At 39.8% G+C, this 14,193-nt stretch overlaps 2 protein-coding genes across 26 annotated transcripts in view; both read left to right on the top strand.

Moving 5' to 3' along the window:
* Nucleotides 1-14,193, top strand: part of PICALM (phosphatidylinositol binding clathrin assembly protein) — a 355,304-nt gene that overhangs the window by 328,536 nt on the left and 12,575 nt on the right. The window lies entirely within an intron of this gene.
* DLG2 (discs large MAGUK scaffold protein 2) overlaps nt 1-14,193 on the top strand; it is a 993,421-nt gene that overhangs the window by 155,396 nt on the left and 823,832 nt on the right. For 15 of the 24 annotated variants that reach the window (XM_074535042.1, XM_074535043.1, XM_074535044.1 and 12 more), the window contains one exon: nt 11,993-12,067. The exons of 3 other annotated variants lie outside the window; for them this stretch is intronic. In XM_074535042.1, the coding sequence (XP_074391143.1) occupies nt 11,993-12,067 (75 nt within the window). Of the gene's footprint in view, nt 1-287; nt 787-11,992; nt 12,068-14,193 lie in introns of those variants that run through there. 6 more of the 24 variants (XM_074535061.1, XM_074535069.1, XM_074535063.1 and 3 more) reach the window with 4 other exon arrangements.

A 14,193-nucleotide genomic window follows, 5' to 3' on the forward strand; every position in this document is an offset into this window, starting at 1 on the left:
TAATTCTGAGCAATTGTAGCTGTGACGCACGAGTTCTCACACACACCTTCATGTTTCAATCATGCACTTCCAGCAATGTGTGTTTGTAGGAATCATGCTCTTAATAAAACCCCTTACAACCCAAAGCAGTTGTTTTGGCAGAGAAGTGACAGCACTGTGATATATGGGCCCGATAGTTGTGTGTTTTCTGCTTGCTCTGAGTTAGTAGAGAAGAGGAGGGAAGAGAGCGAGTGAAAGGGGGGAGGAAAAAAAAAGACAGGGAAGGAGAGAGCGGGAGGGAGAGAGATTGAGAGAGAGAGAGAGCGAGAGAGAGGCTGAGAGAGAGAGAGACTTGGCAAGGGAAATCTTATGGGTATACTGAAACAGCAGATCAGAATTGTGAAACCAGAGCTAGGGCTGAAATGTGATGCTTTTGCTCTTTTGTGCTTGTTGTGGTTCTCATCTTCCCATTTAGAGGGCTGCATATCATTCAACAGCATATTTTGATCTCAGATTGAACAATGCAGCAATCAAGCCTGATAAGCCACCTGGAAGTTTTGCTTGAGACGATTTCTAGTGGGTTTACTGATCCCTGTGAGCATCATGACTGCCTTTAGCATTGTGGAGGAGGACTCGAGTTTCTTATGAGGGCCCCACTTGGAAAAGCCGGCTGTGCAGATTCAAGCCTCCGGTTCTGTTCATGCTATTCAAAAGCCTTTCCTCACCCTTGCTGATTTATTTTTATGATTTACATACACTTCTGTGGAGATTTACAGAATGGATTGTCTGTGCATTGTCACGACCAAGGTAGGACTGGAAACATTGCTGTTCTGTGTACATATTTCTCTGCTATTTTTCTGTTCCTGTAATTAAATAGATTAAGCATGTACTGTGTCAGGTTGCAAGATAAAGTGATGAATAAGCTTTGCTTCCATGAGCATTTTGTTGTCTTTATCTCTACATTATGCAGTTTGTTTCTATATGACTTTCTAAATGATATGCTTTTTACTTATTTTTTACTAGTAAAACGAAAAGGATTTCATATTTTATCTTAGCCTATGCTTGTGTCTATTAATAACTCTAGCAACTAGAGCACTTTCAGAATACATGGTATACTGCACATATTTTCTCAGCTTATCAGTTTATTCTGTAAACTAAAGAATAATAAAGAAAGGGGCATTATATGGGTCCTAGGATTTTAAGGGGGCCAATCAGATGTAGTTTAGATAGTCATGGTGTTTCTGATTGGAGAGATGCAAGTTTCTTGTGGCTTATTGTGGCTTTTTTTGGGAAAAAACATAAATTACTTTGCCTCTGTAGGCCTGAAAAATAAAAATGCCTAGGACCCAGTTCAGCACTCTTATACTGATTTTAGATCTAGCTGGACTGTTTGGAAACAGTCCTTCTAAATAATTTCTTCTGAACATGAATACAGACAATTTATTTTCCACAGCAGCGGCATTAAACTAAGGACCAGGGCTAGGGACACTTCCCAACCTAAGGATCTGGTGTAGGGTTAAGCTGAGTGATTCCTTGAGACATCTTCAAACTTCTCAAACTAACTTAATATTAAATGGCAGAGTGATGATGAGGGAACTCCCTTTCTGTTGCTACAGGGCAGGCAGCTCAGCGCGTTTGCAGCTGCCTTTGCACGTGGTGGTGGTGGGGTTTGTAAGGAGCAGTTAGCAGGGGACATCCAGCTTTGGGGTTCAGCACAATGCTCTCTGTTCTGCCTTACCTTTGGTGAATTTCATAGTTTCCACAGGACTTGCAAAATGCCTGTGGTGGCCATACCACCTGAAGGCTGCACAAATGATAAGGCAAAGCAGGGGTTAGCACTGCTGGCATCACTGGTGTCATTTTTTGCGTCACAGCTGTGCAGAATGGGGACACCCGTGTGTAGCATGGAGAAAGGCAGGAAGATATACCCTGGGCACCCATGGGCAGCAGAGAGGGGCAGCGGGTGGCCACTGCAGAGAGCAGGGAGTGCAGTGGAGCCATGGAAACAGATGCCAGCTGTCATTCCCATCTTGCTGGTAGAGAAACCCATATGGGAAGAGAACAAGAGGTGAATGAGGCCACAGAAGGAGGATAAATTGGAGGAGGCTGTGGCCTCATTCACTTCCTGTTCTTTCCAGGTCCTCCTGGCTCCCACAAGCTGTGCTGAATCAGACTATATCCTCAATCAGCCCCGGAGCAGAGCAGGGGCACTTGTGGGTACCTGTTGATGCAATACCATTGAAAAGCACTCAGCAATGGAGCTACAACACTGCTGAACAGGGCTGAGATGCAGGATCACACTAAACATCCAGTTTTTACATGCTGAAGTACTGTTTTCCAGTTCAAAAGGTTGAAAAGAAGAGCTGTGATTGGAGACAAGAGCTTCTTTTGGGTGTCTTGTTGTGCAGTGGGGACCTGCAGTTGCATCCATGCTTTGCCTAGAGAGTTTCGGATAGAGGTGCATAGAAATTGGATTTGGGGACAGGGGAATAAGTCAAGTTTTAAGATGGTGTAATTGGAAAAGAACATGCCCTAGTACCTTTTTTTTTTTTTTTTTTTTAATATGTCAAGAGACATCACTTATTTATTTCATGAATTGGTGCTGAAAGTTTTCCTCTGAATATTTTCCCAGGGCCTTCTGGGAAATAACAAACATGGATTCACTGCCAGCTCACTACTGCTGCTGCCTTGAGCAGGGCTCCCAACTCCATCTACACACATTTTTCCTTTCAGCTTTTCTGTCTCTTGAATCCAACACTGAGTGTCTGAAATTATCTCAAAATCAAGCATATGAGTGAACCTCAAATATTCAACTCCAGATATTCACTCTTTTCTGCCAATGTTGGTGTTGGAATGAGATACAATGTGAATTGTACACGGCTCTCTATTTGCAGGCATGAGGAAACAGCATAATATCATATGTAAATGAGCTGAATAATGGTAAAAGTCTAGTTTCAGAACACTTTCATATTGCAGCAGCTTGAAAACAAAGAAGTTAGTGATTTGCTCATCTTACTTTGGGCCATATTTGAATAGATGGGCTAGTAATCTGAGCTTACTAGTGTTGTATTGGTCCATAATCTGAGTTTACTGCCTTTATTTTCATCAGAGTAACTCTCCTTCTTTTAAAGCACCAATTTTTTTTATCTGTTTATGCTAATTTTCACTATTATAAAAAGAGCAGACCTTTTCAGAAAATATGTTATTTAAAAAAAAAAAAATTGATAAGCATGAATTCTACAGAGCAACAGTGTATTTATTTTTGACCTCAGATCTGTTAATTGTCCATATATGAATAGCCATTTGTCTGATTGATGCAGATAATTGCCATTCTTTGTCTTGAAAAAGTGGATCTTGGTGTCAGAGGGAGTAAATACATCAGGTTTATTCTTTAGTTCTTAAGTCATAAAACGGGAGTAAAAGATAAATACTTTGTAAACTGCAAAAGATGAACACTGTTCAAAGAGTTGACATTTTTAAAACTTGGTCATTAAATTTAGTCTGGAATTTTTGGTATTTTCACATTATAGAAAATGACATAAATGTTGTGGTGAAGTGAATGTGCCCTTGTACATTATGTTCAATGGATTTACAGATCCAGCTTTGAACTCTGTGTGGTAAAAGATGGCATCTAATAAAATTAATTTCTGATATACCTTGCCAAATCTTAAATCCTACTCATGTTTTTTCAGCCAAAGTGTAAAGTATGTTTAAGATAGATTTAAGATATTAATTTGTACAAATTCTTCCTCTTTTTATTTCCTTCATTTTTCCATGCATTTCTGAGCACAGAACTGCAGAAATGCTGAATCAGTCAAGGACAGCTTCTTATGGTTGTCCTGGTTTATTTTAATTGATCATGTTTCCAGCATAGCATCTTTCCTTTACTGTCACATAAAGCATGTTAATTGGTGGCATTATTTTATCATTAGAAAGAATTAGGTATAAATAAAGCTTAGGTTGAGCCTCCATCCCAGCGGAAACACCAGGAGTCTTTGAAAGGGAAGAACATTCCCACTGTGCCTCCCAACAGTCAAAGGCAACATGCTGTCCTCTCCAGCTCTCCTTCCATCCTTCTGCCTTTTACAGATTCATGAATACAACAGGAGCTGCCTCTAGTGAGAAAGAGCATAAATAGCTCGACATTCCTCACTGTAACAGGAGGTGCTCCCCCAGAACCCTCAATTCTTGGCATTATGTGGCATAGAAAGGATGATTAGCTTTCAGTGGGAAAAAGCCCCAAAAGCTTTCTGGCACTAGTTGCTAGAAGGGAAAGCTCAGAGGTGGCAATTCACACATTTAAAACCCAGAAGGCCAATGGCAAGGCTTGCTAATGACCTTCCATCAGGACAGAGATTTTATAACTTCCTGGGCACTCTAGACTAGTGGTTTAGTATCCTTAACATCAGTAACATCCCTAAGAACTATTAGTGTTGGTTGCCACTTGTATGAGAGTTGTGTTTTGAGGTTTGCTTAAGATCTCAGATTTTATCCTGAGTGCTTCTGTGTTTTGAGAAGATGTACACAAAGAAGAGACACCACTTAAATAATCCAAATTTATTTAAGAATATTAAACCACTTACCTTTTGTGCCTGACTCCTATGTTCTCAGCACTGAGCACTGGCAGCAGTAGGATTGCTGTGTCCCAGAACTGTGTCTTTCAGTTTGTAAAATAGAAAATTTGCCTTCAGAGCCAGGGAGAACATTCAGCTTGAACTTGACTTTTTAGATACAAAAATAAATTCCTGCCATCAAAATATTGAAAATTCTGCAACATTTACTTCTTTGTAGAGATTCTTGTTGTTAGCTTCCAGTTAAGTAGAGATTTACACCAGATTACTCACTAGACAGGTCTTACATTTAATTTGATTGTCACTGACCCCTGTGGAGCAACTAATTGAAAATGTGATTATTCACATAACTGGAAAACAGAAAAAAAAGTTGGTGGTTTGTTTTGTTTTTGTTTTGTGTTAATAAAATGCTCAGTTCATTCCACTAGTGAAGAAGTTCAGCATTTTGTTTTCATTTTTGTAACTTTTTTACGAATTCTGCAGTAGTCTAGTTTGAAAAATTATCAATTTTCCTTCATGGCTGCCCATCCAGCACCTTTTCTAAGAATTTAATTCACACATTTAAAACAATGAAATAAAGACAGAAGGAAACCCCCCTATTTTGTATTGGTGCTGGGAAGAAAAACAGTAAGCTTGTTTATGTTGTTAACCTATCCCAAAGTTGCATGTGTACAATTTTGAATGACAAGGTTGCCAGGAGCCAGCAACATCTGTCTATCCTATTTTCTTCTGCTCATCCAGCCATATATGTGGAACAAGGGACACCACTGTGTGCACTTTAGGCAAAATTCTGAACAGATGTGTGATCAAAACTCACAATGTGCATGATGGTCATGGAAAATAAGAAGTTGCAGTGGTCAGTGACAGAACAAACCTCTGGCTTATACCCTGGGTGTGCTAGGACTTTTCTGTAGGTCTCTCCCACTCCACACACTCATCACCTCACTTTGTAGCATGAAGTTAAGAGTAAAGCAGAGAAGAGCTAGAAAATTTGTCCAGCTATTTAACTTCAAAACTATATTAAGTATATCATTATAAATCCATGTTGATGGTATGCTGTGTTTGGGAAATGTAGGAGCAGGTCTTGTGTCCCAGTAGGATACTGTGGATTTTCCACGTGAGAACACCATTCAGCATTTAGCCTACAAAAGCTGATCTCAAAACCAACTCAGTTATCTGGAACGTGTCTTTAGGACATGGCTGAAGAATGGAAAAATGTGGATATGGCACAACTGAGGTGACCTCACTGTTCCAGACTCTCTGAATTAGAGTGGCAGCAGAAGCAGTTCTTAGATGTTCTGAGAAGGGCAGAATGGTCCATGAGATCAAGTCAACTGGTGGAGGTGAGGAGCAGGTCCACACACTGTGTGCCAGCTGCTGGTTCCACTTTGCAGAGGAATCCACTGGAAGATCCAGTTGAATTATTGATGATTTGGGCCTGATAGCTAATAGTTAGAATATTTATTTATGCTGAGGTGACTTTGTCATAGGCCTGTTGTGCCATCACTTCTCCCCTGTTTGATTATGTTAATCTGAAAAATGCTCAATATAGAGATTTAAAAAGTCATATACTTAAACAACGAGGTTCAGTTTGCTTTGTGGGACTTCCTGAAAGATAGGCTGTATGTGGCTAAGAGGCTATAGATCAGTCCCAAAATTAGGAAATTATTAAGCTCAATATAGATACTGAGGTTAACTAGTGCCTCAGGTGTTACAAACCAGTATAATCTTACCAAAACTAACAAAGCTGTAGAGAGCAATACGGCATGAGGATATGATTTAAATTTAGTTGGATATGAAACAAACAAAAAAACCCCACATTTTTGTGCCTGCATATTGTTAATAGATCTGGGCAACATTTGTTGTTTTTTCTTTCCAAGACTCCAGGCTTTGAATCATTGCAGTTTGGAGTCATAAACTGAGTAGCTAAGTTTTTTTTTGTGCTGACTTTCCTGGCTATAACAAACTGAAAACAAAGGAAACATAATGATTTTCCCCCCCAAGAGATTCACATTTAGCAAAGAATCAAAATCTTTTTCTATAGTCATTATTAGGTGCTGATGGGCACTTCAAACTGTGGTGTTTTCCTGCCAGACCCTAAAAGTGTAATAGTGCTGAATCCATAAAATTTACATGTAATTTAGTAAAGTCTATTCTAAAGTGGTACTTGAGGACAGCTTTGATGACTATGGGTTGGCTGCTGGCTAAACTACACAGGCTTAGAAGAGTAGGAAGATCCTTTTCATTGATTACCATTTATCTTAGGTGGAGAATATGCTCAGGGATATTTGACAGATGGGGAGTGTATCTGAGTATTTATTTCAAATCTTTATTTACCAATGTTAAATTTTGAAACAATTATTCTGAGCCTCTAGCATTTGGATTTCAAACATATGAATGTAAACTGATGAGACACATGTTGTGTTTTCTAGAAAAAGAAAATCCTTTGGGGAGGGGGGAATTTCAAGAAAATTACACAGAACAAACCAATGTGCACTGCATATGTAATGTCTGGTAATTATATCTTGTCAAAAGCTCAACTTTTTTCTCCTTTATTCTTTAGAAATGGGATAATAGTCCCTTTCCCCTTGTAGTTAATTATAAATTTCAGGAAGAATTAAGTCTGTTAAATTTCTTCTTCCCTTCTTCCCCCTCCCTTGGTCTCTATGGCAGCAGCAGGAATGGAAGGGAATTACTTTGATCTCCATTTCTGGGTGACACTTCATTTCTTCTGAGCACTGACCTTGTTTAGTGCAACTGAAATTTTCAATAGATTTCATTAGATTATAATTTGCTGATTTTAGAGAGATGTCTTTATTGAGACTGGTTATGAACTATGAAAGGAGAAGGGTGATTTTTTTCATAAATCTATGAAAAACTCTATAAACTGAGAGCAGAAAATGTTCAATTAACAGCTCAGGCAGATATGGCTTGGGCTCGATACTGCAAAGCAGTGGAGAGCTGCAGAGGTGAGGTAAAGTGGAAGAAGACACTGAGCAAGGAAAAGGAAACGAGAGCTTGATGCTGCCTCAATAATAGTGCTGCTTAATGATAGCAGAGCTATGCATCCTTAGCAGGTGCTTTTTTTGATATTTGGAGGACCTGGGTGAAGGTGGGAAGATAATTTCCCAGTGCCAAGGTGAGCTGTATTTTTATGCATTTGGCATAGCTGGAAAAGCAGAAAAGATTTGTCTTGTGGCTCTTATTCTCAACATAAACATGTATTTCTTTTCTGTGTTAATCAGTTTGATACTGCTGTGCAAATTTCTTTCTGTGTCCATTCACCTGATGCAAGACTTCTGGAAAATAAGAAGATATGTGCAGTCAAGGAGAATGGAATGGTTATTTATGAGTGAATCATTAGGCCAGGGGTATGGCCTGGTATCTTATTATATTTTGCTCAGTCTGAGACCTCTAGTTGAGATCTACGATTTTCATGTCTCCAGAGCACCAGAGAAGATAATTTGGAAGAATGTGTAGGAGTAGCTGAGAATGTTCTGCTGGGATTGACTTCAGCCAATGCTTTTGTTACTAGAGACCTCACTCAAGGACTTGGATACAATTTCTTGTATTTGTATTCCTGGCCATTTCAGTGGATACAAATGGAATATGGCCTGTGATTTCTTTTGACTTTCATCAGCAATATCTTCTCTGAGAATGAATATTAAGTGTGATCTTAAAGAGTCCTGCAGTTCAACAAGCCCTGAACCTTTATATTCCTAAATATCCTCTCTGGATTTTGTTCCATCTTCCTGCAGAGCTAAGATCTGCCTCTGAATGTGTCTCCAGACAGAATCATGTTAATATTTGGCCATCCAAATTTGGTATTGATATTGAATTTTTATGTATATAAAAATCTCTCCCTGCCTATGAGAAAGTGGCAATAAGATATACCTGCTTGCTCCTGAAGTCGCTCAACACAAAAGAGGAGTTCTTCCTTGAAATCTTCCCCAGAGCTTGCTGAGGTGCAGTTGCATCTCTGTCACCTGAAACCTCTCTTGTGCAGTGCTCCAAAGCTCTCACCTTCTAGCTCAATATTCAGTGTGCAGTTATTTCCCTCTGCAATATTGCTGTGGGCACTGATGCGCTACCACTCTGCATTGTGTTAATGCATTTCCAAATACATTATACTGATGTCCCTAAATAGTGCTGGTAGCAGTCAGTTATTTTAACACCTGACTGAGAAAAGCATGTAAGAAAGAAGTTTGCTTAAGGGCTGCTTGCTAGGAAGGCAGGTGTTGTGCATGGCCTCTGAAGGGCTTGCAGCCTTGATTTTTGTTTCCTGAGACTGGTGCCTTTCTGTCTGCTGGTTACCCCTGGGGTCTGCATTTCTGGAGGTTTGATAAACCTATAGGTTTGGGAATTACATGTGTCAGGGCCTCCAGAGAAGAAACTGCACTGTCTCTAGCTGAATGTGGAGGTAGCATTTCTATCTGACTTTGGTCATTGCTTCATTGCTTCCTGGCTGTATCATTGCTATGCAATTTATCAAGTGTTTGAAGTGTCATCCCAGAAAAAAAGCTGTGAATGATGCTGAATTCAGCAATGAGAATGAAATTATTCTTTTGTGTACCCAAGTCTCTTTATATAAAAATTATACGAGCTGAAGATCTTATTGTGTATTTTGAAGGCTTTGATTTCAGTAAGCTGTGATAAAGCCTCTTCCTGGATGGCTGTGTCTGTCACTGTGTAGGAGCTGTCTCAAGGGGAAGCTCAGTGCAGGAGGCAGAGTATCCTCAAAGAAAGGGAGTAAAGCAAGACTCTGGAAATCACTCATTCATGACCTATAGAGAAACAGCCCCTCTCTTTCCATTTAGGATGGAGAAAAACTTGTATTGGAACATATTCCCCCAAAAAACAGGGCAAGGTATATTTGTATTCAACACATGACTGTTGGCAAACATGAAAAAACAAACTTGAGGTGCTTCTGTCCTCCCGTGAAGGCTTTCTGAAGAAAGATGGTTTTAAACTATGGATTCTCATCACTTTTGAGATTTTTAGCTTTTCAGTGTAGTGGTGGGCCAAGGTCTGTAGTTTTTTGGCTTACCAAACTCCTAAGCTGAGGAAAATGTTAGCAGTAATAATCAAATTGAATTAATTCCTTCTACAGCCTGTAAGTATTTGCCAATGTATTTATTCCTATGTTTACTTGTATTGCATATGCCTGCAGAATACTTTAGGTAGTGTTGACTTTTTGGCTATTTTTTTTTAAATTGGCTTCTCTAGATGTTGGAGCTTTTGGCTATTAAAAAACCCTGAGCATTTAGAAAGGAAAGTGTGACCGGCAGCTGATTTACAACCTTATATCTAAGACTTGTTTCAACTAGGTGAGTGTCTAAGATATGAAAAGTGTGAAATGCATTGATTTTTACACAAAACAAAAAGAAGTGATCATTCAAATAGGAAATATTCTGTAATTTTCAAAAATAATCCAACTCCAAATCCTCAAAAAGCTGTAGAAGTGTTCAGTCCTTGCCCTTGAACTACATGCATTTCTCAGACAGTACCAGTGCAATGTCATGTTACCAGAACAGTAATTCAAATATCCAGCTGTGAAAGGCCAAACACTGCAGGTCACCCTACATCCCAGAGGAACAACCAGCACAGCTCTTGCCCTGAAAAATTGGGAACTCTGTAGAACTGCTGCCTCTCAGCAATTCCCAGTTACTGCTGTCTCTTTGACCTTTGAATATGCACAAGTGCCAGGGGATTCTAGGCCTTGGGACAATTTAGGTATGAATCTCAAAGACAAGAGTACAATAAGCCCCTCCTGCTATGAGATTTGGAGCTTTTATTTTGCAAAAGTATTCTCTTAAAAATGCAAGGAGTCTTTTTGAGGAGTCTCCTGACAAAGTTATACATAGTTCCATCTGTAAGATCAGGCTTTTAATCAGAAAAATACTTTCAGTCCAAAGCACATTATTAATTACCTTGCCTTTAACTTGCCTTGGAATGAAGAATGAAAGTGTACAATTGTTAAAGTAAAAAATAATTACTAGTGTTTCATGCTGTAATTTTAATCAGAATTAATTTATAGTTTTATGATCTTGATAGGATTACACTGTTTACTGTTGCATTCATCTCTTCCTTACAGGAGATAACACACACTTGCAGGATTCTGGTGCTATGATAGCAGTGACTTTGTCAAATCTTTTTAAAAAGGACTTTCTAAACTGTTATCTAAAAATACAATTATTCTTGCCTGCTAGCTGTTTTTCTGAGTATTTCTTGAAGCTATCTAATTGAAAATGTTAAAGATAGCCAGTTTTAAGTTTTGGAGAATACAAAGTTTAATCTGATATCCACTTTTTTTTTTTTTTTTAAACTTGTAAAAGTAGTACTGCACTGCTTTACAAATGTTAACTTTTTGGAGATAAAGAACAAAACACTAGGAGCTTTTAAATTAGACTCAAAACTGAAAATTGTGTGAGATTCTAATCATTAGTGTTTGCAGAGGTTTCCATCCTTTACTCTCAGCATGGGGAAAAGAAAGGTGCAATGTAGCTGCTTGTGATATATCAGGCTTAAATGAAAATAAAAAGAAGAAAGCTTTTTTTTTCCCCATACTACTTCCAGCTTCAGTAAAATACCTGGTTACAAGAGTCCTCCAATTCAGGGAGCTAAATAATAGTTTGACTCTTATGTGAAATGCTGAGAGTAATGGTGGCAGACACCAGAATTTATTCTGAACTTTTCTTCAGGGACTCTGACCCAATCTGCTGTGCAATTCATTCTGATGGGCTCCAAACCTTGGCTGAAATGTAATTGAATCACAGCAAATGCAAGGGAGATTACAGGAAGATCAGCCTGAAGGCCTGATGGTTGCATCTTACACTGCCATGTGGAATGTTAGACTTTAAATCAACCCCTCACTCTTTTTGTTCTGCAAAGTTTCAGGGAACTGCAGGAGTCTTGGATATTTGCTCATGTTCTCCAGGGACCAACCTGGGGAGCAAACAGAGCATTCTGCTCAGAAAAGAAACATGCCCTAAAAATCTGGGTCATACTCTTCCTAGAAAATAGCCCTGATGGGTATTTCAGGCTGTATCTATCACTGGTTCAAAGGGGACATCATGGAAAAAATGCAGCCTGTCATGAAATGGGAGTAAAAAGCCCATCTCTGCCTGCTGACTGACACTCCACTGTTCTCTGAATGCTACACTGTGGAGGGAAGGCAGATGGCACACGCTCGGGGTTGGGAGTGGATGCATTTCCATCCACGTAACCCAGAACTTCAATGCAAAATTAATAGACAACTCATGTGGCCTTTTTGGTCCTGCAAACTGCAGATTATTCTTCCTACATGACAGTGGAAAATGACTTTGTGAGGTGTGATGACTACGAGCAATCTCCTAGATGCTCCCTATGGAATGGAGCCCATCGCGCCTAGCAATTGCAGCACGTACTGTGTTGTGTGTAATGCCCTTTTCACTTATTTGCAGCAGAGCCATGGCAGATGCCCATCTCACAAATGCTCAGTCGAAACACCTGCCTGGATACCCATTCAGCACTCTACCGTAAGTTTGAGCCTTTTAATACAAAGATTTGAGGGACTGAATGGTAAGTCTCTGTGCTTGGAGCAGCCCTGGGCAGGTAAAATTTCCATAATTAATGCATTTGAGAAAGAACAGTAATGAGTCTTAAGTCTAGACCAAGCTCCTTGGGAAGCCTAAACTGTTGATGTGTTGAGTTGTAACTTAGCAGTTCTTCTCCAGAAGTTCAGCCTCTTCAGGAATTTAATGCATTCAACTTGGAGCAGTGGGGATTGGTGACAAGCTTGGTATAGCGTGATGGTGGAGTCCAGCTTAGGGGGTGCAGAGTTACTGTTGATTTCTGTAACTGGGCCCCAGCTGAATGTGGTGACTGGGAGCTGTCCAGATCCAGGTGGTGATGCAGGGAAGGGGAAATGATCTTTCCTTTTCCACATTCTTATGCAAGAAAGACTGATGATTTCAAGTGCTTTACAGACTATTAAGTAGGAATTTGTCCAGCATAGGTAACAACAGCTTTTGGGATGATGGATAATGAGTAAAACTTGGTCTGCTGAGTTTATAGGAAATTTCTGCTGTAAATGCTTTCCTCCTCCTGCAAATTAGATGACTTCAGTGAGATTTGCTTTTAACTATCAAAGTCTGAGTAATATTTGAGAAGGAAAAAACCTAACTGTGGTCAAGTTGACACTGCTTTGATTTATATCTTGTCTGAACATGCATTGTAGATAGAGCCAAATCTTTGGGTGTTGGAAGTTAGAGGGCTGACTAATAGAGCTCTGATGATTTATTGCACCTAAGGAATTGGCAAGATTTCACTGACATCTCCGTTGGCTCTGGACCACAGCATGATGTTGGTCCACAGCTATCAACTTGTCACCTTTTATGAGTAGATGAATGAGAAACAAATTCAAGTCGTCACTCTTGCTCAGTCTGTCACTAATATTGCAAGTGATTGTAAGCTCTGGGGTTTTGATCGTCTTTATATTATGTTAAAATTGTTTGTGTTATTGTTTGTCTGTATGATGACACCCACTTAAAAATATCGATTGAACAGTTGAACTACCCAGTCTTTTACCAGGTGAGGATCCAGGCCAGTAACTTATTAGCTCGTTCTAATTATTAGTTTCCATTTTTAAAGACTTTGGACTGACTTTGTGTTGTGGTTTATGTTGTTTTGTGTTTATGTTAAGAGGGTTGCAGCATGAATGGTAGTGTGATGCTTTGAGAACTGGAACTGTGTTGAACATTTGTAGCAAATCAAGAGCAGTTGCGCTCAATGCAACGTCATGACCTGACTTTTTGTATAGCAGCTTTAAATGCCTTGGGCGCTTTTAGGATACTTATTTCTTAAACCATAAAAAATAAGTGTTTGAGTATTCTTTGTCTCTTGTTAGATATCTGTGCATGCATATAGTGTCACAAAAAATGGTAAGCTGAAGATTGAACTTTGTTCTCTAAGCATGAGAAATTGTCTAAGATCAGAATAACTTCAAGTGTTATTATTTTTAAACTGTTAGAGTGGAAACTGGTTCTGGGACCAATATTAGTTAACATCTTAATCAACAAAACAGACACTGGGGTTGAGTGTAGCTCCAGCAAATTTGCAGATAACACCAAGCTGAATGGTGCAGTTGTTATGCTGGAGGTAGGAGATGCCATCCAGAGGGACTGTCACAGGCTGGAGATGTGCACCAATGTGGACCTCATTAAGTTTAACAAGGCCAAGTGCAAGGTGCTGCACTTGAGTCAAGGTAATCAGCAGTGCCAGCAAATACTGTGAGATGTGAGATAAATTAATTGAGAGCAGCCCTGAGGAGAAGGAGTTGGGGGTACTGGTGGGTAAAAAACTCGACATGAACAGGCAATGCACACTCTCAGCCCACAGTGCCTGTTGTATCCTGAGCTTCATCCAAAGCAGTGTGGCCAGCAGGGTGAGGGAGGGGATTCTGCCCTTCTGCTCTACTGTGATGAGACCGCACCTGGAGTGCGGTGTCCAGCTCTGGGATCCCAGCATAAGAAGGATGTGACCTGTTAGAGCAGGTCTAGAGGAGGCCAAGGAAATGGTCAGAAGGCTGGAGTGCCTCTCCAGCAAAGACAGGGTCTGTTTGCCCAGGAGAAGAGAGACCTTATCATGGCCTTTCCCCATTTAA

The sequence above is a fragment of the Zonotrichia albicollis genome, chromosome 2, assembly GCF_047830755.1.
Source record: "Zonotrichia albicollis isolate bZonAlb1 chromosome 2, bZonAlb1.hap1, whole genome shotgun sequence".
NCBI classification, from domain to species: Eukaryota; Metazoa; Chordata; class Aves; order Passeriformes; family Passerellidae; genus Zonotrichia; species Zonotrichia albicollis.